The following is a 24,809-nucleotide window of genomic DNA, read 5'->3' as shown; positions in this document are numbered from 1 at the left end:
TTTTGAATGCTACATGCAATTTCCTTGATGCCTGCCACCTAAACTTCTATTCACCTGGAATTAGTACTCTGAAGACACAAATGCCTTAAAATAACACTTCATTCAGTTCTAGTGAGATTAAAATATTCTCAAACAGTAATGACTGAATGTTTTACATAAAATATTCCTGTTACAGACAGTATCCATTAAGACAACTAGCTTTATAGACACTGTTAGACTCTTCAGGATAAATACTGGTATAGTTCAAATTTCTTCCAAAAGCCAGAAGCAATTTCAGCAGAACTGAAACACATAATGAAAAATTAAAGAAGTAAGTCCATAAAAATTGCATGTAGATTTTTCTTACCAGTAACAATTTTATTAACTTTATGTAAATTTAGGGTCATAATTTTTCCATACCAAAAAATCTCATGTCAGTCATCTGTAAGTGCTTCTAAAAGATGCCAGTTTTATGGCCTTGAATAAAGGGAAAATCCTTTTCTTTCTTGAGTAGGAAGTGTCACACAGGCAAAGGGAATGTACTGGTTACATCACCTCCTTCTAGTGTTACAGTAACTATTAAAAGCTGAGAAGATGATTGCCGTTTTAGATTTCAGTTTGTGGTTTCTTAACTGCTGTATAACATGGTTGCACACTTGCTCCCTTGAACTAGCTATAAAGTGAAAATTCTTTGTACCATCTATTAAGTAAGCATCATACAGGGAAATGTTTTGCTTTCAGCCTTGACTGGCAACCCAGAGCCCTGTCTTTCAAGCCCTCACATAGGCGGCTTTGCTTACAAAACGATTGCTTTGTTTTCCTGATCATATCCCTAGAAATCAAATCCCTGACTAAAGATGAAAATACTCACTGTAAAACTTGGAACTTCAAATTTACATACACACTTGTTTGGCAAAAAAATGAAGCCAATGAAGAGAAATGGTAGTAAAGATTGCAGAAAGAAAATTAATGAAATAAGTTGGATCTATTTTTATTACTTTTTACTATGAATACCTAAGTGAATGATGTATATTCATAAGTAATTTTAAGGATGGAGATAGGCTATCCAGTAAAAGGAAGACTGAGGAAAGGTTTTGCCTAGTTTAAAGTAAACACAATAAATTGCTGTATCAGTCTGCAGAGGGAACAATTTCTTCATGATGTATGTGAAAGATGAAGGGAAAGGAAGCATTTATTTGGATTATAACTTATTTTTTAAAAAAAATCTTCATTCTCCAGTAAAATGATATGTGTATGAGGCTTTCTCTAACACTCGTTACTAGAAGAGAACTCTTCTGACCTTTCAGCCTAGCCTAGGTTTTATATTCAAAAGGAAGAAATGTAACCTTTCGTAAAACTAGTGAAAACAGATACCAAGATTAGGCAGGCAGCAGGAGTCTTCAAGCAGATGCCAAAAAGAATAAAGAGTTTAGCCTCTCAAATTACAACAAATTGGCAGGGGGAATATTTGATTTATCTTATGAACTGCTTCAGTACTTAAAAGTTCTAGCAGCTGTAGCGCTGGGAGAGGTAAGATCAGCTGTTTGTGCTTTTCACCTTCAGCTAAAGAGCAGTGCTGTATTTTTGAAAATGCTGTAATATATGTGTAACCAGAAGTAGTCCCCTTTCCAAAGATGATAAGCATGTAAACTGTGAGAAGTCAACTGGATGCCTTCACTGTCTAGGAAGCTGACTTTCAGAGAAAGTAGGTTTTCTTCGTTTTTAATTGTACATTAGGAGATTTTGGGTGTGTTTTCAGACCTACTTTCTGAGGTAAGGCTCTGGCGGGGTCATCAGGATGAAGATCCACTAGAGTTTTTATGCTTATAAAGCAAGTGTGGTTGCCACATCTGCGCAGTGTCCCTTTGCATCACTTTTGGCTGTTATCTGAACACTTTTGAGTCATGATGCTCAATGATGTTGTATTCTGCTTTCTCTAACTCCTAGAGATGTGACTAGGTAAGAGCTGCAGTCTCAGTTTCCTTGTTCTGGAAAAAATAACTGCATGCATAGTTTATAATGTAATTTAACTTAGTAACAGTTCCCTGTGAAAAAGATGGATGATGACACTTCTAAAATTATGAAAAAACAATCCCATCTGACCTCTTACTGTATCAGATAAGCTACACATATGTCTTTTTTTATGCTTGTGGTTGGAAACAATTTGTGTATGTGTATTTCAGATGTAAGGTCCATGGCATGGGCTCCTTTTGAAAAGGCTAGTTAGTTGTCTGGATGATCATTTTTTAGGAGTTACGCAAAACCAGTTTGTTGGTAAATTCATATTTGCCCAAATCACCTTCTCCTAGGAAGTTTTGGTTAAAAAAGCCTTGGCTTGGAATATATGTCAGTTCTAGGATGAAAATTCAGCTCAACAGAAGTCAAAATGGGGAACATCTTAGCCACTGCTTCAATAGGTGTGGTAAACCATTGAGCTAATACATAAGGGTCATCCAGACTCAACTATTCTGCCTGGTTAAGACCAGGAGGTTAACTGGTTCAGGTGACTGCTGTGAACATGAAGCTACTAGCTTTCCATGACCTTGCCTCTCCCATTTTTCCTTGTGTCAGCAGACTTCTGCTGTTTTTCCTCCGTGTTTTTAAAAGAACTTAGCTTTTGTCCTGGTGCAGAACAGGAAAGCTTGAAAGCTTGAAAATATTAATGGAATGAAATAATTGTTTTCCTCTCAGCTCTTGTATGCAGTTCTGTAGTTTTGGATTATAACGGGAGACAAATTAGTAAAGTGGGATCAGTTACAGATTACACAGAAGTTGTTTATAAGCCTGTTGGGAGGTCAGAAGGTGTTACAAGAGGAAAAGATGAAAACATAAACAGCAGTGCAGCACTTTTGGCAAATAAAAAAGGTCATTCTGTTTCCTGGTCTGAGTGGCCATCCACATCATAAACAGTTGAAAATGGTGTAACGTGTTGATTATCCCTAAACGTTCACTTCCCTTGACAACTCTTCTTCTGCATTTGTATTTATATAAAGAAAATACGCATCAGAATAAAATTTTTTAGTCTCTTATTCTTCATGTCATATAGTAAGTAAAACTTTGGTTGTCTCTTTCAGTGTCTTTTTCACTCCATCTGAAGTGGGCAGATTAAGATTAAAATATAATATTATTATATTCATTACTAATTTAATTGTATTATTACATTTTAACTACTTTTTTTAACCTAGTCAATTACCACAATGGGTATTTTTGTCAAGTGTTTTAAGCCTCCATGTTCAGACCTAAAGCATTTAATATCTTATAGTCTAGGAAATTTGTGATTGTACTTTTATTTCAAAGACAAAATATTTTAGTGGGTTTTAATTTTGTAGAAATGTGCATTACTCTGGCTCTTCAGATCATATAAATTGCCTAAACATTTGTAGCTTTCAAAATGCAGTGTTAAAAGCTTATGACAGAAATTTTCATTCTGTAATATGGCATGGACTTGTGTTTGCTTTTAGGAAATATGCATGCTCTGTATATTTGATAGTAAAATTATAACCAAAGGTAAAACTCGAGACAAGTAATACTAAGAGATTTAAGGAATGTAACCCTTCCTGAGATATCTAACAAAGACTGATGCAGTCTATGACTTTAGTGATGCAGTAGCTTGCATCTTCTTTAGCATTAAAAATTGTGATTGCAGATATCTATGCTATTTAAACACTCTTCTGCTTCATGTGTAATAAAACACTTTATTGTACCTTATGTAACTAATTTTCCTGTGAAACAGATGTATTGACTATAGACTAGACTATTTCAAAGGAAAAACAGCCTTTTTCTTCCTTTTTTATCTTTTTACTCTCCAAGACAAGCAGACCACAGATAAAATTTCACTAGATGATCTCTGCAAAAATTGCAGGTTTGATGTGTTGTATTTTATAGGTTTTACCCAAACAAATTGGATATTTCCTTTAGTTGAGAGCTTTTTAAGTGTAAAGATCACAAAGTCTGCCTTGGGCTAGATGAAGTTCTAGCATTTCAAAGACTAGTCACTCGTGAACTTAACTTCTAAATCTTTTCTACCAAAACTTTGGGGAAAAAAAATGCTTTCTCTGGCAGAGTTTTACTCGTTGCTTTTCCACATGTGCCCTCATTTTCCTCTGTTTTTGTACATTTTCTGTTAGGTTTTTTTTTTCCCCAAGTATTTCTGATATTATTAGTAGAGCTTTAGGAATTCCATAAAATACTTCCTTATTGTAAGGAAATGTCCACAATATGAAATTATAGAATTTGTACTTATATTTATAAGATTAGAAAATTATTTAGTGTTTGTCTAAGAAATATATTCAGCATTTTTATTTATATTCAAATGTCCCTTAGCTGCCTCAGACTGCTGTGTCTGAAAATTTGGAAACAAACGTTCGTCATTTGAGCCCCTCTCCTCAGAATGCTCACTGGAATTTTTTATTCTTTATCCTCACAATCCACCTGGGACTTTTCTCCCTTTCAGAGTCTATTGATCGTTTCAACTGAATTACAATATCTGAAGCTTTATCATTTTATTTACTTCAGTAGATGGAGCATCTCCATCAGGCATTGTGTTTCATCCACTGAGTGCCATTTTTAGCTCAAGGTCTCTTCTATTGAGGTATGGTGTATTACGGTAATTTAAATTGACATTGAAGTTCATTTCAGTTGGACACACAGGGGAAAAAGATATCCATAAAGAATTTAAACTGATCTAGTGAAACCACTGCAAACTCTCAACTTTTATTTAAATCTGGGCAGTATTTTCCAGGAAAGTCCTCTGTTACCCAGTGTCAGCTGTGCTGATGTAAGTGCTAATCTAATTGTTACATAAATGCCCTTAAAATTCTGTGTAACAAAGCACTGGAACCCATACATGAGTCCAGCACTAGAAGACTGCTTACATGAGTACACATCCATGAGTACTCTTCTATGGCCCTGATTATACATCCTTGCACCACCTGAAGGGACTTGGGCATATGGAGGAACTATGAACTTAAGAGGAGACAGGAGACTGCTGATCATGCAGAGCAACTGTGTTGGAGTTACGAGATTTTATAAAGAAATTGCAGTACTATATTGCTTTAATTGAGTTAATTATGTGGAAATAAAGAATGAAATTCTGGCATGCTGAAATGAACAATAAATGCTCATTCATTTCAACTGAGTCAAGATTTCACCTTTAGGACTTTCTTCTTCTTGTGAGATACTCAGGTCTGTAAGTGATGAAATGCTTATAAAAAAACATGGTAAGTAATAAACTTCACTATTAACTAGCTTTTAAAATAGCCTATTTACCAGATCAAATAACTGTTTAACACACACTATGCCTAGGTAGCACTTTATAGCTATCCTACCTTCTTTTCTTGTACAGTGTTGGGAACTGTTAAAGTATAGATTCCACTCGTCGTCAGTCCAGATTTGAAAGCTTCAGCACAGTCTTTGAAGCTGATTTGCTCCTCCTTAGCTATGAAGTTGTTCTTAGCTGTTAAAAATATAACAGAAATTGAAGGCATTAATAGTGTAATCAGCTTAAAGCTTTGCGGTTCTGAAAAATATGCCTGGGTCTGAAAAAAATGACAGATCAAGGTATTAATTATGTGTGTTGTTACTTTATATTATTTAGAGACATTATTCTGATACAACTGTGGTTGCTTGACAGGTTGAAAAGTGCTGACACTTATTAATATGTTGAATAAGAAAACTTAGGCTATAGCACCTCATCCAGTTGAACAGTTTCTGCTTTCATTCATTTCATGGCCTTTGGTATGCTCCTACGTGTGCATCACAACCTCTGCATGCATTAACTACTACTACAAACATCTAACTAGCTACTGATTATATTAATAATGACCTTTTGCCAGAGTTATGGAATCTTTTACAATACAGCTGACTGGAATAACTACTCTTACAAAGTTCTGGCTAGTTTTTTTTCCCCTGTGTTGAGCAGGAACAGTTTTGTATATATCAGCCTGAAGCCTGGTATCTCAGCCCGACCCACTAAGGATATATCCCTTCTGGAATTCATTTGTGTAAAAAGTGTATTTTAATATGGCTAAGCCTTCTTATTTTACAGAACAATCTGAGGCTCATCTTTTTGTTCAGTTCTTTATTAACTATGGAGATTGGAATTTCCTGGCATTTTGCCTGCTGACTGATATTTCATATTTGACCCTTTTGGGGTTGGTTCTGTGTATTTTCCCTTTTAATTTAATCTAATAAGCACAGCCAGTTAGTACAAAGTTCTAGGTGCCATATAAATACATGCTTATATTACAGTTGCTTATTATGTTCTTTTTAGCTTGCTTATTCATGATTTACCTGTTTACGTGCTTTGCCTTAAATATAAAAATAACACATTCAGTGTTTTAATTGCTTTTCCACACTCTATTGTTTGTATACTGTCTTAGAAGCTTTCCCTGCTAATTTTGTCTTTTTGGCAAACACTCATTATTTTTTCCACTCTGGGTTTAACAGTGTTGTAGCCAACATTACTTTGACTTGTTTACTTATTTGTGCACTAGCATAGCAGATAACATCAGCAGGAACATGTACAGCCTTGGTAATGGTATTTAAGGAGGTAGTGTCAGTTACTAAGACAAAAAACTTGGGATTTGCTTTGTTTAGAAAAACCTACATTGTATTATTTAGGACACTCCTGAAAGCGAGGACTTCCAAACACCCTTTTCCTTTTCTGTGATCCCACACATTATAGTGATGTAGCATAGTCCGTCTATACTGTCTTTTCAGTTGTAATGACAGCTATTTTTAAATTCTCCTAGTATTTAATTTTAAAACCTTTATTAGATGTTCCATATGCTTGTGCATTTCCAGCCCTGAGAATTTTATAGGCAAACATGGCAGATTCTTTACTCTTTTATAAAGAACAGCCATACCTTCTTACTTCGTCAGAGTTCTGTATCAGACATGAAATTCAAGATAAGGAATTTGTTCATTTGTTGAAATCCTGTTTAGCCATAACTTTCAGTTTATGGTTTGTGTGGATTTTTTTATGGAGCATGTGAATCTGCATAAATGTGGAAGCTATGCTCCGTGGCTATGATTTGTTGCAGGGCTGTCAGGCATTTAGGGGTGAGATTACTGCCTATAAAATTTGCTAGGTTGAAGGATATTTAAGATGAACAGGGAAGCTTCAGTGAAAGACTGGAGGACTTTGGGGACTACCTGCTGCCCTACGCTGGTGCTTTCTGTTGTTTAGGGCTGCTGAAAACTGGGCTGGTACTGATTCCTTTGCCTTTAATAGCCACTATGATTTGTCCTTTCTTTGATCAACTCTGTGTGCATAGAGCAATTAAGAGGCAGCAGAAGCAACCTCTGCAAGCCAGGAAGAAAAGCTACAGGCCTACATCATGCAGTCTAACCTAGACGTATGGTCAAGGGAATGTGTATTGCCAGATGACTGAATGCCATGTGAGACGAATGATACTTGGCATCTCTGTGTTTTGTTGAACCACTGGACAAGTGGGCAGGCAAGCCAATACAAACCACAGAATATGAATAAAATGTGGAAAAGAAATGACATAAATGTTGTGGTTGTTCTCCCCCACCTCTGAAAACCAGGTTAATTAACTCGTATGCAGGATTCAAGGCAAAAAAAATGTATTTATACAGTTTTGGAAAAGAGAAGTGTGGCGAAACTGGTTCTAAGACTTTATAGGTAATAATGTACACAAGTTAGGGAATGTCACTTAAATGATATAAGCACGTCTGCTTTTACTTACAGTTTGGTGTAGATATCATAGTAAGCAAGTTATGAACAGTCTCCATCAGATCATGTTGCTGTTTTTGCAGAACTGAGTTGTTTACTGTAGCTGTAACTAACTGTTTTTCTAGTTCTTCTATTATAGAATTCTGTCTGGCTACCAGGACTTGAAGCTGATCTTTTTCATCTTTTATTGACTTCAGCTGAAGTGTGTGCTTGTCTTCCATCTCAAGAACTCTTTTCTCTAGAAAACTAAATAAAAGATTACCATTAGGCTCCCCATAAACAATTTTGAGCTGATGTAAAGACAGTCATGACTGTTACAGAAGTTTCTTTCTTCATAAGTACTCAACTGCATTCTCTGATGCCGTGCATGCAGTAGAAAGCTAAACAAAATATGAGTTTAGTTTGATACATATGCTTTAATTTATGTTATTAATACATTAATTAACTTTATCTACTATAGTCTGTATTGCAGGCTTTTAAAGCATAACAGTTGGGTGGTTTAAAATTCAGCATTATGAAAGGAAACATATCGTGGAAGATTTCATGGTTTTATCCTATTAAAAAATGAAACTTATTTAAAGATGAGCCTATGAACTTTTCAAATGTCTTGTAATTATAGTAAAATACACACTTAAATAAATGTTATGGCCGTAAGACAGGGAAACATGCAAATAGTTCCTTGAAGATGTGTTACCCATCTCCAGTTCTGGAGCTGGAGTAAGTAGGTGGCTGCCTGGAACACTGTTTCATTGGTAATTATTCTGATGCAGACTCTGAGAAAGCTGATTAAAAGGTGCATGGCCAGAAGGGAGAAGTTCACCTCAAATCCACTGCTGTTATTGAAAAAAAATCTTGAACTTTATAATTAAGTTTCAAGCAGATTAGCTCGATTTCAGATTGTCTTTTGGTAGGTGAAGAAACAATGCTTTGTATTTATGTTGGTTTTACAAGGGTAGTCTAATGTTTGCTGAGTTCAACACAAAAAATAGTGGTATTTTAAAATTCAGTATTTGCTTTTTGATAAGGATGCTTGTTCTTATTAAGCTGGCAGATAAAACCTTTAGGGAGCATGTATAAACGTAGTAGAGTAGTGAACAAAAATGTCAAAACATGTCTCCTGGGTTTAAGATAATTCTTTCAAAATAAAAAGCACTTTGCACATATGGTTCTCATTGGAAAACACGGCTTTGAAGGAGAAAACTTACTGTTATTGTTGCTTTTAGATTTCTCTGTAAATTATTTATTGCCAGAAGTAAAATAAGACCCCTGTGATACAAAAATGAAACTAGCTGAAAAAAAGGTATGAGCCTTTGGACAACAGCTGAGTACAGAAACGGACAGGAGTAATAGCTGAATGTTGTTCTGAATTTCAAAAGATTGACTAGTAAGGAACATTGAGTATTGAGTAGATTTGACTTTTCTCACCAGAAAAAACTGTGGCAATGACCTGATTATGTATTAGGATAGCTATGTACTACATGGAAATAAAAGTTTTACAGATGTGGTCGCACTGGATTAGTTTGAGTCAGATTACATAATCCGTAACTTCATCTGGATAAACCTGAAGAAGACTATAAATGGGCTACAATTGAAGTATTTCAGGTTTAAACTGAAGTTCATCATATAAAGGAGAACTTTCAGTAGCGAAGAATGTATATGAATAGAACACAAGAAGAATAAGCCTGCATGATTCTAGGCCTTAAATAATACATGACCTTCGTAATGAGCACAGCTGGGTGTGCGGAGCTTCTGTACAAGGCCTTTTTTTCCTACTCGAGTACATTTGTTTCTAAAACCTTTAGAAGACTCCTTCAGGGAATAGCATTTTATCAGGTTGATTGGCAAACTTACCTGTTTTTTTCTTGTAATTTAGTTATCTCATTGGTCTGATCTGAAATCTGTCTTTCTAGTTTGTTTGTTGAAAGAGAGTGTTCCAAAAGCTGAAGTTCAAGTCTGGTTGTCTGGTTTAATACCTAAATAAAATTGATAAAAATATTTTAAAATTGTGATACTTCTTTTAAATAGATTGTAATTTATGTTATGACATCATGCAAATCTCTACTCAAGCCTATAATGAAGAAAATATCTTTGCTTAATTTGGGCACAAATGCTCATAGAGTTAGAATGGAGAAGAATACACAGAGTTGTAATGACTGTTGTTGCACCACCATACACCATTGGGAAAATTTCAGTAGTATGTTATCTTTCTGATCAATGCCTGAGAGTTACTGTGTACTTCAGTTTTTCTGTCATACATTCCCCTCTGTTACGACATTCTTATTTCATTACTGGAAATCTTATGGTGGTTATTCAAAGAATAATTTGAGTTGTTTTCTCAGTCTGGTGTAGAAACAACCATATCTCTCAGTGGTTGAAATCTTGGCCCAGTCCTGGAATTATTAGATAGTTCTGTCTTTGGCCCAGTCCTGGAATTATTAGATAGTTCTGTTTTAGCTATTTTCCTTAATCCCAAATTGTATTTTAAAGCGTTTATCATGTGAACCACACTTTTATTGATTCATTCCTTACATTTTAATGTTACCTCTTCTATATGTACTCTTTACAGTCTAAATTTATTTGCATCCTTAAATGAAGAAATGCAGGTATTAGGAAGCATGAAAGATATTTTTTTTTGTTTGTATCGGATTACATTACTTTGAGGCATGTTTTCTAGAAATATTTTCTCATTGTTTTAGAACAGGTTTTTTTAATTCAACAGAATTTGGCTTTTCTTGGCAGGAAGAATTGATTACTCATGTCCTTCACGTTAAACAGTCATTCAGGACATGATTTCACACTTAAGTGTAATTGAAAACTATTGCCAAAAGTAAGTGTCCTTGAGAGAGCAATTGTTTGGTTAATTTCCTTATGTTGTTAATTAAGCCCTTAACCCAGTCACCAGTAATTTCAAGCAGAGAAAGAAAGTTACAGTGATGATTTTCCTTTAAGCGGAAAATAATTGAATAATTTCCATAAAGACATTACTGTGAATGAATAAATACATTTTCTCAGCATGTGCAAAATACTGGGCTCCTGAATAATGCAGTCAGAGAGCTGAATTCAGTACATCTGTGAGCTATGAACCATCACTTTATTAAAGAGTTCACAAAGGCTTGGTTTAGATTAAAAAATGTAATTTAATTCATTGGATGAATTCTACAGCTAGTAAAACGTTTACCAAAGATTTTAGGGTTTGCATGCTATTTACATTATATAAAATGTTATGTGCTGCATGCTATGTTCATTATTTGTTTTGGCAATTATATATCTGAATTTTCCTACCAAGTCAGCACAAAACTACAAATACATACCATTCTACATTGATTGGGCTTGCCCTTATAACATACTAAAATCTGCATTCTGTTTTCACAGAATGACTTGTAGTTAACGCTTTTTAATTCAAGCAGTAATAAAAGGTAAACACATTAATTTTTTTGTTTGAAATAATTTAGAGAATAATAGCAATGGTAGACAAGTTTACATCTGTATGGATATACTTTTCTAGCCTCTTCCTAATTCCTTTTTTCTCGATTCACCTCTGATGCGTTTGCTTATACCTCTGTTAAATAACAGTAATACAGTGCATTGCACTGGAACTTAATTGTTATCCCACTTACAGTATATGTGAAAACATTCATTAAAAAGGCACATTTTTCTTGATAAGTTATAAAAAATACAAAAGAAAATGTAAATGTAAAAAAGCAATTAGACTGGTAAATGGAACAAAGGTAGTCTGAAGGAACTCTCTTTTAGCTAAGATCTGGTGGTGACATGTGAATAATCAACAGAGATATACAACCAGGGTTGTATAAAAGCACACTAGTACCCAACTGATGCTTGGATATAGTATAGTAGTTTTAAGTACATTATCTTTAAAGATTAATGTAACAATTGCCCTGCTAGACATACTTCAAATCCTGCTGTAATGGAAATCCTTCAAGTGACAACAGTGGGCTTGACATGGAACTATGTATTACCAGATAGTAGTGTTTCCTCAAGCTGGGTAGAGCTGTTGATTGTAATGATTAATTTCTAATTGTTGAACTGAATAATGTTAACACTAAACTGTGTTGAACGTATAGTCACAAATGTTTAGGAAGCAGAAGCATTTTTAGGTTGAAATTCATTACTTACTTGTGCTTCAACATCTGTTAATTTGCGGGTCTGTTCAGCTGTTTGATTTAGTAAGTTTGTGCCTATTTCAATCATTACTGCAGTCTGGTTCTGCACTGCAGTTTGCTGGATCTCTACCATTTCTTTCTTCATACTGTCTTGGATGTAATTCTCAAGCTACATGGGAAAGGAAAGAGAAGATAGTTGCATTCTTTAAATGGGGGGGGGGTGGGGGGGGGGTGGTAGTACAGCAAGCCTGCTGGCTGCCTTGCTAAACAAATTTGTTCCTTGTCTGTTATGCATTTAAGTGAGGTTTCCCAATGTTAAGCTCTGTGAAAGGAAGGCCAAATACGATAAGGAATGTGTGGCCATGCATTTTCTGAGGCACAAACACAGATTTGCAGGAGGTAGGTAGAAGGCACCGTGGCAAGAATGCTTGCAAGCGTTTGGAAGCTTTCCTGCCTTAGTGCTCTCAGTACTGTAACCATCAGAGGAGCTTCACCAGCTTTGGCAGTGATGGGAATTTTTTAGAAGACAAAACTTTAGGATTTTAGTCATCTAGAAGTCAGAGATGAGGTCAGATGCCATTTTACACTGTCATATGCGCATTTTTATCACAGAGAATTTCAAATAAAGACATGAAACAGTAAGAAAACTTATAAATACTTCAAATGCTTAATATTTAGGAATGCAAAAACTTTTAAATACTTGATTCTGAAGTAATTTCTGTGTTTAATAAGGCTTTTTTTGTTAGTCATTTTATAAGAGTACACTGCTTTCAAGGAAAGCAAGGGGAAGATAAGTAGCATGGAGAAAATTCAAGTAACCTTCCATGAAGTCTGTCTTTCCATGTGTCTAGATTATCCAAAAGTAGTCTGACTCTTCTCCATGCTCCTTTAATATCATTTTCTCAATAACTCTGCAAATATTTCATATTTCTTTCATGAGTCACTGCTCATGTTTGAACTCTTAAAAATCCAGGCCACTTGGATTTCTTTTTTTTTTTTTCATTGACTGGAGAAATTTCTAGACTCAAACTTCTACTTCACTCCAACATTGTTGTAGCAAAAGAACAATTATCATTCTACTTCACTCCAACATTGTTGTAGCAAAAGAACAATTATCATTTCTGATCTTCATGCTGTACCTACAAAAAGGATACTAGCTAGTAACAAATAGCTAGTGTCATTGGGCACAAATTATAAAACGTCACCAATTCCTGATCTATGGAAAATGGTCAAACAGTTGCTATCTTTTTTCTTTTAAAAAAAAAAAAGTATTATTTTGCTAATGCTATCTTGATATGAATAATGGCTTGGAGTGAGGAGGAGCTTTGAACATTATTGTATGGCTCCTTTCTGTATCAGTGAGGAAAAAGCAGCCTACTCTCATCAAACCACTGTTCAGATAGAGCCATTCCACTTCTGAACAGCTAAAGATCAAGCAGCAGATCTACCAGCTTGGAATGTCTCCCCCTTAAATATTACTTAGGCAAGGACTGGATTTTTTTTTTCTTTCTGATTTCACAGTTGTTTTTTTACAGTGGTAAGCGAAGAAAACAGGATGTATTAGGAAGTTAGAACCTTTAAAACTGGAAGTATATCCTTAGTTTGAGGCAAGCATCACTTCTTTTTGTCCAGCGTGACCAAACTTTCAAAGCAGTATTTGTTTGTTCATTCCATTCTCCCCATGCAGCTGGTGAACTGCAAAGCACAACAGAGATCGCAGTCTGGCACGAGCTTTGACTATCTACTATACCGCTGCATAAGTGTACTTACTTCTCAGATGTACCACAAGGATTTAACAGTAGCCTTTAGACAGCCTTGCCATGCTCTCTGCCTAATAACCTTTTTGAATACTAAAAGTAAACATACAATCAGCTGGGTTTTGGCATGATAATTTAACATGGGTATCTTTGATCGCCATCACACCGTGGCAGGTTTGTTCCCTATTCACAGGATCAGTTCTCAAGTGATACCTTTTGCTTCTGGATTTTTCTCACTTTCAAAAGCTTCCTCACACATAGATAAATCTACTTCGACCAAACATGTTGGAATTTTTTTAAAACTTTGGTGACATCTTTTAGGTCAGCTTCTTCTTTTCTGCTGACCTAAGATCAGTGGCTTTTAATTGTGTCTTTGATGATCAGGATATGAGATGTTGGAGTATAGTGATAATCTAATCTAAAAAGCAGTGCAAGATGGTATTTAGTACACCATGGTCCAAGGAGATGTGCAAAATTCTGAAGGCTTGTATATAGACAAAAATAAGTAATTTTTCACTAAAGTTAGATGCTGCTCCATGAAGGCTGAGAACAGCAATTAAAATGTGTCCCTCTGAAAACATCTGCATCTGGGGATTAAACAATTTGAGTCCAAATTAACTTTAGCTACTGAAACTGGAGAACTGAACATCATTATAGACAACCTGGAAAAGACCTTTGCTGAAATGCACCTCTGTTAAAAGAAAATGGAGATCTTCAGAAAGCATTTTGCCTCAGTATCACAGTCAAGCATGGTAATACCTTTATAAAGACCAAGGATATGGCCTCGCCTGGTGGACTCAGTGTGTATCTGCATTTCGAAGGGACATTGTGGGGGGGAAGGACATATACAAAAATAAAATAAGTGTGACATCTCAGGTATCAGACAGGTACCATGTAAGAAAGCATGGAAAATATTGCGTCTTCTTGAATTCAGAAAAAAAGGCCCACAAATGAAAGAAAGAAGGCAATAAATAGATGAACAAAGAAAGATTCGTCAAGAACTTTGAACTTTCATAAAATAACTGTGGATATAAAACCCTCATTCTTCAAGGTTGGTTCCTTGTTCACTAGACAGAGATCAGAATGAGAATCTCAGCAAGGTCATCTCTGCAAGTAAGATCAAAGAACTGCATGATTTCTTTGAGAATGTTATCACTGGGTTATTCCAAAACACACTACTAGAAAATTAGTTAATTCTGGGCTTAAAGGTAAGGTAAACATTTTACAGTAGGCTTAGGCAATTGCTCAGTTAAAACACAGAGCTGTTAAGGCTGCTCTGATTACGGTACGCAAAACCTGTGATTACAGCTTAAGGCATCTGGTGGTTCTGGTTGCCAGATTTTTATACCCCTTGTCACTGTGCTTGCAACCTTAGAAAGCAGTTTTGTTTGGACACACAGACCTGCATTTTCGTAATTTTTCTTATTTGAATAGCTGTAAATGTAAGCCTATCTCCAAGTATCTAACCTCTTTCCAATAATCTCATTTATGTGATGTATTCTAAATTATTGAAATATTCTCTTGACTCTGGTTTAACAGTTTGTCTTCACATCTGTTTTTCAACTTAAAAATATTAAATAAGTAACTTAGGGAATATGGTATTTGTTCTTCCTTGAAAGCATGATATGAACATGAAAAGGGATTTATTTTAAGATCAAAAGCCAGTTTCATAACCTGGCTCATTTATTCTAATTTAGAGCAACACGAAGCATCAAAATTATACTGACCTATTAAGTGGCTTTGGAGCTTCTTGTGGGTTTTTTTGTTCCCTAAAAATCCTACAAAGCATGATTACATAAACCCCTTCTGTTCCTTCCTTAGTATTCACTAATCCTCTCCCACTTTTGTGCATTCTCTGCGTGTACACGTCATGAAATCCTTTTTCCTGACCTGAACCAAGATACACACTCATCCCGCTTTGCTTATATATCATACAATGCAAAACCATAGAAAGTAGGCCTTTTTACAACTACTTTTTTTCCTCCCCCCACCCCGCACCCCACCCTAGTGGCAGGTGTTTACTTTCTTAAAAAAAATAATTACTTTCAATCCAAAACGCCTATCGTCTCCCACTAAGCTTAGCAAGAGCAGAACGTATTCCCCTTACATACTTTGAGAAAGCAAGGCCCGTGGGTCTCCCCGAGAGGGAGGTGGAAGAACTTGATTTCGATACAGGCTCCAGTTAAGGCAGCCAAGGCTGAGCTTCATCGACAACACTGAGGATCAGCAGCCATTTCGCAGGACTGCCGTTCTTTGTGGCACGCTTTGTAGCGAACTATTCATCGGTTCCTGCCAAGGAGCCTCCTTCCTTTATAAGCAGTAGCACACTCAGAATTTCTGAAGAGGGGAGAATAGCTTGCATCATTTACAAGAGGGAAGGGCACAGGAATGAAATACTTCAGTCCCCGCCCATGAGTTCAGAAGCTTGGCAGTTTAAGCAATATGTCTATCTTCTCCAGCACTTTGTTCAAAAGCGGAAGGTCCAGCAGGGATTATTTGCCACCATTTCTCCTTTGCCACATGCCTAGTTATGGGAAGATAATTTTTAATCTCTTTTTTGAAAATCAATTAATAGCTGGCATATAAGACTTGTGTTGATAAACATTAACCTTGATTACATGATGGTTATTTTGGACAAAGTACTTGTCAAAACCTGATAGCTGACTATTAGTGATGCATTTTCTTTCAGAAATTCTGCTTTTGAGGAGTCAGCCAATCAATCTGAAGAAAATCGCAGGGGAGAGGGAAAGAGGTATTAATACGTTCAGATTTGAAAAAAGAAATAATTGATAGCATGTCAGTGATTCTTCGTGGGATTTTATCATGACATGTTCTATTTTTTGTGTAAGACTTTGCCTGGCATATATTCCTGAAGAAAGTAAATATAAAAATGAAAGCACAGACGGGAAGAAGCATGTCTTTTAAAGTACACTTAAACTGCAAAAACAGCTGGGAAAATTAAAAAAATTACAATTAAGGTTTGTAATATGGTGATGCATTTTTAGAGACAAAATTCTCTAAGGTCATCAGTTTAGGGCTGTCATGCTTTATTACTTAAAATCATGTAAAATAATAAAATCTGATGAAAGTGCTTTAAGTTGCCAAAAGAATGAGGACAGATCAATCATATTGGAGCACATTCTAAAACATTGCTTTTATAGCCAAGATTGTCTTTTTTTTAAGCAAGCTTAAAACTGGCAAGAAATAAAAGTCAACATGTAAAGTATTTGTTAAAAGAAATTTGTTTTCTAACCATTGGCAGATAATAGTATTAATCCTTTTTGAAGGGCTGCCAATACTTACTTAAACGAAGAGCCTTCCTGATTGCTATTGTATAGTTCTGTACTATGGACACAACAATTTTCCAAAGTATCAGTAACTTAGTTGTGCATTTTGTAGACACTTCAACTTAACACCTTAACCATTTTCTCATTTAAAGTTATAAATGAGGTCTTGCTTTTATTCTTTGCTGCCAAATGGTTAGTCTATACAAATTGAACGGTCATGTTCCTGGCAGCACTTACAGCTATATGAATACATACATCCCTTCTTTGCCAAATGCTACCCCATATAAATACTACAAATAGTACTGGCTGCTAGTTTCATTTTACAGAATTTGTCAGTTATTGGAGCAGTCCTTCCAAGTAAAGTTTGGTGATTTTCTTTATGTTTATAATCTGATTCTGTCAACTGTAAAACTGGAATGTTAATTTTCAGAGAGAGCTAATGTTAATTGTGAGTTTCTACGTAGTGCTGTGTCCCCTAGAAGAAGTAGGTAGATGGCTGGAGTACGCACGATCCTTTGTATTCACCCCTAAGATCATCAAACTCTATCAGGATCTTTTTCCTTGAATCAAATACGGATTCCTAGACTAAGCAATTTACCAGTTTCAGGGAATTCATCTATAAGTTTGAGAAAATCCCAAAATCACTCTCTTTAGGCTTTCTTACAACTTGTCTACTGAAATCTGAAGATAATCTTTATTCTTACAATAAAGCATCCATTCTAAAACTGTACCTGCTAGGAGAAATAGCAAGGAGGTCAAAGTTTATCTGCAGTCGTATCTCTATAGCCCTGTATTTAGATCAGCAGATTCATTGCATGAAAAATGTCACTAGCCCCATGGACTCAGCAACTGCTATGTGATATACTGTATGAAGCTCAGCTGCATTTGGGTTGGTCATTCCATCTAACAGCTGACTGCTAGCCAAATGGAGAGGTCATGCGCCTCCATGCCCCAGCCACATCTTCCTGCTGCTGCCCTTGCACCAGCTCTCTGTTGTTGGACTATTGACCAAACCTGAAGGCACTAACCTAAAATAAAACAAGGGACAATTTCTTGTTAAGTTTGAGGATTGTGGATCTCTTCTAGATGTCAAAACTTACTAAGATAACTGGTGGCTGCTGATAGCATAGAAAAGTTATTTTAAGAAGTAACATGACTTAAAATTATATGCTAAAGTTTTAAATACAGACTTTGCCTAATGTTCTCCTAAAGATATCTGTGCATATGAGGGTCATTAGCTTCCTGATTGCAGTGACAAGTGATTGTTTTCCTGCCATTAATTTGAAGTTACAGATCCTTCATATTCTTGGCAGCAGCAGGCTGATAAATAGGGAATGATTTAACTAAAACTATTTTCAAGGGGGAAAACCAAAGAATATGCATAAGGTCCCCATGAGAAACAGCTATTTCTATTCAGACCTTGACTGTGCTTAGTAGTTAATTTACAAAATAGTTCAAAAGAACTTGCAGAAATATTGAACAGGTGGTATTACAACACATATTGCATGCTTAGTCATCTAATATAGATACGGTGAAAATTGCAGGGATATTGACATGCCTGTAGTGCTCTTCCACTATTTTTTGTTTTGAATTTCTGAAAGTGGAGTAGATACAGTAGAAAACCTAGCAACAGAAAATACAACATTTACAGCTAGGCATTTTTTAAATATGCATTGAAGCTACAGTGTTTGACATATTGAGCTGTCAAAAGCTTTCTGAATTACTGTTCTTGCATCCCTACTAAAAATGTCTTGTGCTTTATTCAAAACCTATCTTTGTGAATTTAAAATGAATTTAATCAGCCCTTTCAGCACCTGTGGCCATCACCCTGACATTTTGTTCCCCAAGGTGTTTATTTTATACAGAAAAGTGAGCAAGATGGAAAATGAACTTAAGCATCCGTAATCCATTTTGCTTTGTTCTAGTGACAGGGCAAAGTAAGAAATTCGCTGATGAGTCTCATCAGTTCTTTTTCTGAATGCTTTTCCAGAGTACAGATGAGACCTTCCTACTTCGCATACTCCCTGAGTTATCTTTAAGCCAGTAGTGCTTGGTCTTGGCTGCCTTTACCCTTGTTTCAGACGTGGCAGTGTTCTTTGGATTGTGGCCATGTCTGTTTTCTTCATGAGTTGTCTGAAGTAGAATTTAGCCCATAATTTGAAACATTTTTTTTCAAAATCCATCCCAATGTGCAACTGTCTCACTGTAGGAAGTCATAGATATATGCCACATAATCCTTAACTTTCTGATTCACAGATATATTTTTGTACAGAAAGACAGAAAGTACAGTTTTATCAGAGTATTTTAGAAGACTTCACTTTCAATTAAAACACTAAATATGTAAATTGTTTATTTGTAGTGTAAATTCTCTGAACACTAGGAAGGGTTTATTGGGAACTTTTGTTGGATCCTACTGAACATGGATAACAGTGAAATGTAATGTAAGCTTTATAAAAAGAAGAAAACACTGTCACGATTTCATCACAGCACTTCATATAGGCAATATAAACTATTTTACCTACCTATCTATATATGCCACACATGCTGCTTAATGTGCATATATGTAATGAATGGAGTACCGTATTGCTAGGTGCTCCATGTATGCTTGTATTTGTATTTCCACATCACTGCAACATACTGGTGTTATGAAGACAAAACACTAAAAATTTGAATTTTGCAGACAGTTTTATTCTCTTCAAAATATTTTTCATACTTGTTTTCACAGTCTATCAGTGTTGCTACTGCCTAAGGTTAGAATAAAAATGGAAAAATGACTATCCCTTCCAAGATCCATTTATCTTGACAGACCTAAAGGAACACATTTTTAAGGGCACTGCATCAATCTCTATCAATCAGACGTTAAGCTATTTTAAATCGGCTTTTAATAAAATATTTCTCTATGTTTTCTGAAAGTCAGTTATCAATTTCAGTACCTTGCAACTTCTGGAAAAAAAATTACTACACTGCAGAAGAAAAAAGTGATCATGTCTGGAGAGACATATTGCTGATGCCTTTTATTTTTTTTCCCCCTTTTCGTGGGGCAGGAAGTCCCGATGGACTATGTGTTGTTTCTCAAGGGAGAGGAAAAAATCTTTGGGGAATGTACATGGGAATGCTTGAGATGTCTCTATGCTGTTAGGTTCTTACATGCTCCATCGAGCATGTCTGCCTGTCCAGACCTCCAGCTAAGATTTTTCTCTTATCTCACTTTCCTGTCAGCAAACACAAGGTGAAAGTAACATAAATGAAAACTAGCTGAAAGTGAGCTGTGATTTATTGGAAAATATTCAAGCTAAAATTGTGTAATAAATTGCTGAAGGTTTAAATGCTAACTCTTAAAATAGTAAATACAGACTTTAAAGTAAATTATATGCGGGAGATGATTCAGTTAATGGCACCTGTGCACTAAATGAAAGCTTACCAACTTATTTTCATGTCTGATTACACCTCATTTAGAGGAAGCTGTTTGTTATAGTTTTATAATTTACACTTTCTAATAGAAGGAAAAAACTCCCCCCCCCTTCACTGAAAGTAATCTACTTGAATAAAAAACAAATACTTCATTAATATAACATGAAATTAAATGCATGAAATGCCCTCATTGTCTGGGCAAGTATTTATGAAGAATTACTTTCACTCTTTCTTCTTGACTGGAAGTATTTTGTACCTAATACTAAAAGGTATTACAGCATGATAATACTTTCTACCATATGTTTTGAACCAACTACAAAAGTTACCATCAAAATGTGATGACCTAGAAAAAGCAGAAGAGTGCACAGGAAAATGGAAGAGACTTACAGCTGAAACCGTCCTGAAGGAAATCTTAGAGCTGAGCTCCCACTGTTCCAGACCCTGAGCTTGTTTTGTACACGTGACATTGCTCTCCTAACTGTGTGCATTTTCACGTAGTTTGTTACTTGGAGGATGACATATGTTCATTATACTATATATGATACATATATGTTTTATGGTGCATTTTTTTAGGAGATGTAAATAAAATTGCGAATGAAAAATATTCTTGAAATTAAAAAAAATACTGTTAAATAGAAACTAGTCAACTTGGCAAACCTTTTAACAGTGTAAATTTTTGTACGGGTGAAGAAATAATTTACAATCAGAATTTAACAACAGTATCTTCAGAACTAAAATCAACTATTTGGTGATTAACTGTTCTCATTAAGAGTTAAGGATATTCATTAAGGCAGTAATCTAAGATTCTGAATCACTGTTTTTCAGGATCACAGCTAAGTGGTATTTGTCTTAGAAATCAGGGAAGGAATTCATAAAGTTCCCATTAGTCTAAAAATAAAGAATAAATAAATAAATAGTGTGAGTCATGAATGGCATTTTGCCGAAGTTCAGTAGCACTGAAGCCAGGAAGACAAGAAGCCAACGATGCTTCTACCATTCACTGAAATGACTATACATATTCCTTGTTTTGTGCAACCAGCCACCAATATTCAAAATTACGATTCCTTATTTATTAACGGTATAAGAAATACTGCCAATCAATATTTAGTGTTTAAATTCCAGGTTGTAGCAGTGGGCTATAATTTCACAAATTGAATATTCAAACTTTTTGGAGACAAGCCTACATGTTTTCAGTTGTACTTTGTACTTCCATGCCACCATCAGGAAACTGGGACTTCACCGCACTGCTGTAAAAATGAGATTCTGCACTAAAAAGCCCACATCTGAATAAACACTTGCTATCCCAGATCTAAAGTGATCCTTTCCCATTTGCCTATTTTTTCCATTCCACTAAGCAATAGGCAGCTGAAATAAACTTACTATTAGGTATGCTGGTGGGTGTACTTACGATGTTTTTCATGAAAGACATTGGCTATGTAGCCTTACAAACGTTATGACATTTTTAGCGAATTTTTATGTCACGGATTTTTCACAATATAAAACCATTTATTATTACCTCAACTTACAATATCAAGTGAATTTTTTTATGAATTTCTCTATCAACACAACAGCCTATCTTAGCGAACAGCTCACGATTTAGTGGAGCAAATCATACTGCAATTTTTTGAGGAGATATGAAGCAAATTCCTCTTTTCAAAATACGTCACTGGGAAAGTGAAAAAGAGCTAGGCATTCACAGTTCATTCTCTGCATTGCTTTCTAGGGAAGCAGTCATCTTGCATTCCACTTCCAACCAGAAGGAAGAATGATTCGGAGTTCAAGGATCAAACTAGTTAGGAAGCTGTGGAATACAATTAGTCCCTTTTGTAAGCTATAAAACTGGGTGTCTCCTGTTTCAAAGCTGTGCTCACAGAGCATCTTTCAGCATGAAAAATCATTAGATTTTTTTTAAAAAAACTTCACAGATAAAGGAGACTGAAAGCATTTTGAGTAGTTCTTAAACTTTGCAACATAGTGGTTTCTAAATATAGTTTATGGAACTTTTATAAGATTTCTTTTCTTGAAGAAGCAGCCTCAATGATGATGCTACCAAGATAGACCCAGTCATTTGAGCTGAAGGCCTGCCAATTTCTGAATGCTCAAGACTTTGAGACAGTACACGTCAGCTGCCGATTTCAGTTTCGAAGGACTATGTTTCTCTACTAAGAACCTGCACTGATTTTCCTGTACATTTGCAGGGGGAGGGAGGTGATTTCCCCTCTGAAGTGCTGTAGTTCTTTTTTTTTAAGACACGCTGCATCTTTCTGTCCTCTGTTTCTGTTGCTAATATGCTAGATGGACAGTGGAGGTGGTGTGTCTGAAGAGCTGCTACATCTTCACCGGACTGAAAATTCCTCCCTTGCCAGACCAGACCTGTCAGAGAGCTTCCCTGAGGTTTCCGAAACACTGGGCAGAGGAAGCAGGACCCCAACACCAAAATGGACTTGACTGATTACAGAAAGCACTAAGGGCTACCCTGAGAAAGGGAAGCTCAGGTGGTCACCTCTGCTTAGTTTAAAAAAATCAAGCATCTTTATACGTTCTTGTCAAATGCCATTTATTTATTTCCTTTTGCTGTTCCATTAGCAGTTAAGAGTATTTAAAGCAAAAGCTTCTGAGGAATTCCATGCTTGAAAGATAACAGGAAGCTACTGTGTTAAGAGTGGACAAACACAAATATTTGGAAGTAAGATCAGCACGTATAGACAGCATACTGCAGAAACAACATGTAGCATGTGATGCAGACAAAAAAAAGTATTTTAAATCAGGTAATCCTGATTAGAAAAAATACATTTTTTGCCTCAATAGCCAGGATTATCCCTTCAAAAGCAAGCAGTTTAGTTTGTTGGCACAGAATGAAGAAGCAAAGTCTATCTATCCATTGCTTCCAGAAGTTCCTCTTCGTCTCTGGTGCCCCACTGAGCACTCAGGCAGTGATGGAAAGTCACCTCTTGAGCTGAGCTCGTCAGTGCTCCTGGAAGCCTCTGAAGCCTGGCAGCTGCTAGTTAGTGCCCTTCTATGAAGACCAGAAACTGGAGCCAGATCCTCTGGAAACAAATGATGCTGTTGGCGTTGATTATAATAGAAGAGGCGGAACTCTCAGCAAAAACGGCTAAGAACCAAAGCTATGCACTACAGGATAGACGTTTTATGAGGAAACTGTCCCTGTCTGTCAAGATCTGATGGGATGGGCCACTGAAGAGGGAGACTTAAATGCACTTTCCAGAGACTCCCTTGGATTCAAAACTCTGCTCTGAAGATGACTAACCAAAGTACCGTGACACTGATACTGCATGCAGCTAGCCAGACACAGAAGCTATCTGTCTTAATACCCAGGAAAGTATGCATGCAGGTGAGGGTTAAGAAATTTAACGAGGACTGAGCTGAGAATCCAGAGCTGAGGATCCTGAATGACAAGGGATGCACAGAAAAGGGATTTCAGACTGGACAGCTGGGAAGCTGAATGGTCTTAGCAAAGGGAAAGAAGGATAAAAAAAAGAAAAAAGGAATTGAATCTGTGTGAGCAGAATTTTAAAAATTGATATGGCAGGGATAGGAATTCATAAAGGTAATGGAAAAAAAGGGGCTGGAAATATGATCTTAAAAGCAGCTGAGGGAAGGAATTGACTAGTTGGCTTGAAGGTTAAAAAACATTGTGAAATTGAAAGGAAACTTCACTGAGGAAAATGGTGAGTGTGATAGACTTGACTGGATGAGACTCTTGGGAAATGTTACTCCCACATGAACTTGAGAGGGACAAGCAAAGGAAAATGTGTATCTCCATGTCACTAAAATTATCACTCTCTTTTTCTAGTCCAGTAACATCCCAACTGGTCAGAGGTGGTCCACAGGAAGTAAGCCTTAAAGCACATGTATGATTTACTGGTTTACACCATTATCAACTTCAAATAATTAAAAAAAAAAAAGTTTCACCTTTTGAGTCAAATGAGTTTTTAGATACATCACATGAAATCTCAGTTTCACTAAGAAGTCAGTAGGAATTTTTCTACTTGCTTAAGAGCAGAACTAAGTTTTTGTATACTGTCCTCTGAGCCTTTTTAAACTAATAAAGTTTACCATAACAAAGAAGCTGAACTCAAGACATGGATAAGTTTTCTCTAGATTCAAGTCAAATAAACTTATGTGTCAGGGGAAAAAAATCAGGGTATTGTTAACTATATTTAAACTTTCTTCCATAGCTGGTAAACTGTAGTTGTCAGAATCCTTGCTTGCATGTGGTAAGATTTCAGCAGATTATTTATATTTGTTGCAGTTTATATTATTTCTAAGGGTTAGGTTATTAGTCTTGGGGTTTACCTTCTAGTTACTTGAACTTTCATCATGTCAAGAGTAGTTTTCAGAAAACATTCCCAGTAAGGCTCCAGTAGCAGTTACGACAGGATTTTTTAATTTACTATTACTTTATAGGCAATCATTGTATCTAACAGAAAACCTGGCATCAGCATAAAAGTTTAACATAAGTGAAAACACAGGGATAGTTAATATATTCAAAGTTCAGACCTCATGCAAGGAAGCTTAGTTTTATTTAAGTTGA

The 24,809-nt window shown here is 35.9% G+C and overlaps 1 protein-coding gene across 2 annotated transcripts in view; it reads right to left on the bottom strand.

Annotated features, from left to right (window-relative positions):
- Nucleotides 1-24,809, bottom strand: part of ANGPT2 (angiopoietin 2) — a 46,530-nt gene that overhangs the window by 11,943 nt on the left and 9,778 nt on the right. Inside the window, exons 2-5 of one of the 2 annotated variants that reach the window (XM_040598269.1) lie at nt 11,813-11,968; nt 9,530-9,651; nt 7,692-7,924; nt 5,307-5,434 (exon numbers count right to left, since the gene is read on the bottom strand). In XM_040598269.1, coding sequence (XP_040454203.1) covers nt 5,307-5,434; nt 7,692-7,924; nt 9,530-9,651; nt 11,813-11,968 — 639 coding nt within the window. The remainder of the gene's footprint in view (nt 1-5,306; nt 5,435-7,691; nt 7,925-9,529; nt 9,652-11,812; nt 11,969-24,809) is intronic. The other variant, XM_040598270.1, reaches the window with a different exon arrangement.

The sequence above is a fragment of the Falco naumanni genome, chromosome 6 (assembly GCF_017639655.2).
Source record: "Falco naumanni isolate bFalNau1 chromosome 6, bFalNau1.pat, whole genome shotgun sequence".
Classification (NCBI taxonomy): Eukaryota; Metazoa; Chordata; class Aves; order Falconiformes; family Falconidae; genus Falco; species Falco naumanni.
This window is presented reverse-complemented; position numbering and strand designations above follow the sequence as displayed.